Source organism: Aureococcus anophagefferens (genome assembly GCF_000186865.1).
Source record: "Aureococcus anophagefferens unplaced genomic scaffold AURANscaffold_974, whole genome shotgun sequence".
NCBI classification, from domain to species: domain Eukaryota; class Pelagophyceae; order Pelagomonadales; family Pelagomonadaceae; genus Aureococcus; species Aureococcus anophagefferens.
Window position 1 is genome coordinate 2,552 of NW_008706189.1, and position 1,179 is coordinate 3,730.

Genomic DNA, 1,179 nt, shown 5'->3' on the forward strand with positions numbered 1-1,179 from the left:
CAGATCGCATTCTTATTCGTATTCAAGACTCAACTCGAGTCCGAGTCGGTAATCGTTCGCCTTCGAAGGGACCCGTGTCGACACCGCCAAAAAACCGTCGCTCGTCATCCAATCTTCTTCGCGGCGCCAGGGCAAACCCCGGGCGCCCGGGGTCACAACGGGTGCCCGGGGTCTCGAGACCCCGGGCGCGTCGCGGCTCGGCGTGAGCGCGAGATCGATATCCGCCCCTGGGGTCATGATGTCGAAGCTGACGGCGCCGAGCAGCGGAGGCACTCGCCCGTCTGTCAAGGCCTTGTCAATCGAGCCTGGCCGCGCGCGCGATGAGCGCGCTGTCCGAGGCCTTGGCTGTGGGTACGTCCGTGCGCGTCGTCGGATTGGCCAAAGCGACGCAGCACAACGGGAAGCTGGGCAGAGTGTGCAAGAAGGCCGGGCCGGAGGGCCGCATCGGTGTCAAGCTCGACCTCGGCGGCGCGCTCGCCGTGAAGCGCGCGAACCTCGAGGTTCTCGAGACGGTCGCTGAAGCGCCGGCGCCAAAGAAGGCGCGCGCGTCCAGCGACGAAGAGCCGCGAACCGTCACCCGGGACAACGCGGTCTTGCGCGAGTTCAACGGATCGAGAGACCCGGACATGATGGCGCTCTACTTCCACTTCAAAGATCACGCCTTTGACGCGTTCAACGCGGCAGAGTACTACGCGCAGCTCATTCGCTACCACGGCGCCGGGATCCGCGTCGTCGCCGCGGTTCCCAGGAGGATGGGCGACAACTTGTATTCTCTGGTGTGCCTCAAAAACGACCAGGTCGAGCGCAACACGCTGTGCGAGTTGGCGTTTCAGTGCAAGCGCCAATTCGTCGGCATCTCCATGCTTGTCAAAAAGGTCTGCTTCGTCTGCCACAAACCGGGGGCCGCGTCCTGCCCGTCGTGCCACTGCGCGTGCTTCTGCTCGGACGCGTGCGCGAAGCGGGGCCGCGAGGCGCACGAGCCCGTGTGCCGCCTCGTCCGCGGCACCGAGGTCCTGCTAGAAGACGAGGTCGTCGAGATAAGCTGAGGTTGCGTTCTTTTCATCGTGAGAGATAGCGTGGGCCCGGAGTCCGGCACCTCCTCCTCCAGGGGATTCCCGAAGCCGGCCGGGCGTCAACCCCCCAGCACGCACCGGCACCGACGCAGGGAGGTGTTCTCGG

At 65.3% G+C, this 1,179-nt stretch overlaps 1 protein-coding gene across 1 annotated transcript; it reads left to right on the top strand.

Annotated features, from left to right (window-relative positions):
* Nucleotides 1-320: 320 nt before the first annotated feature.
* AURANDRAFT_69131 (hypothetical protein) lies at nt 321-1,046 on the top strand (the record flags this gene model as incomplete). Its single annotated transcript, XM_009044882.1, has 1 exon — nt 321-1,046. One exon carries the CDS (start codon nt 321-323, stop codon nt 1,044-1,046), a length of 726 nt encoding a protein of 241 aa, XP_009043130.1.
* Nucleotides 1,047-1,179: the final 133 nt, after the last annotated feature.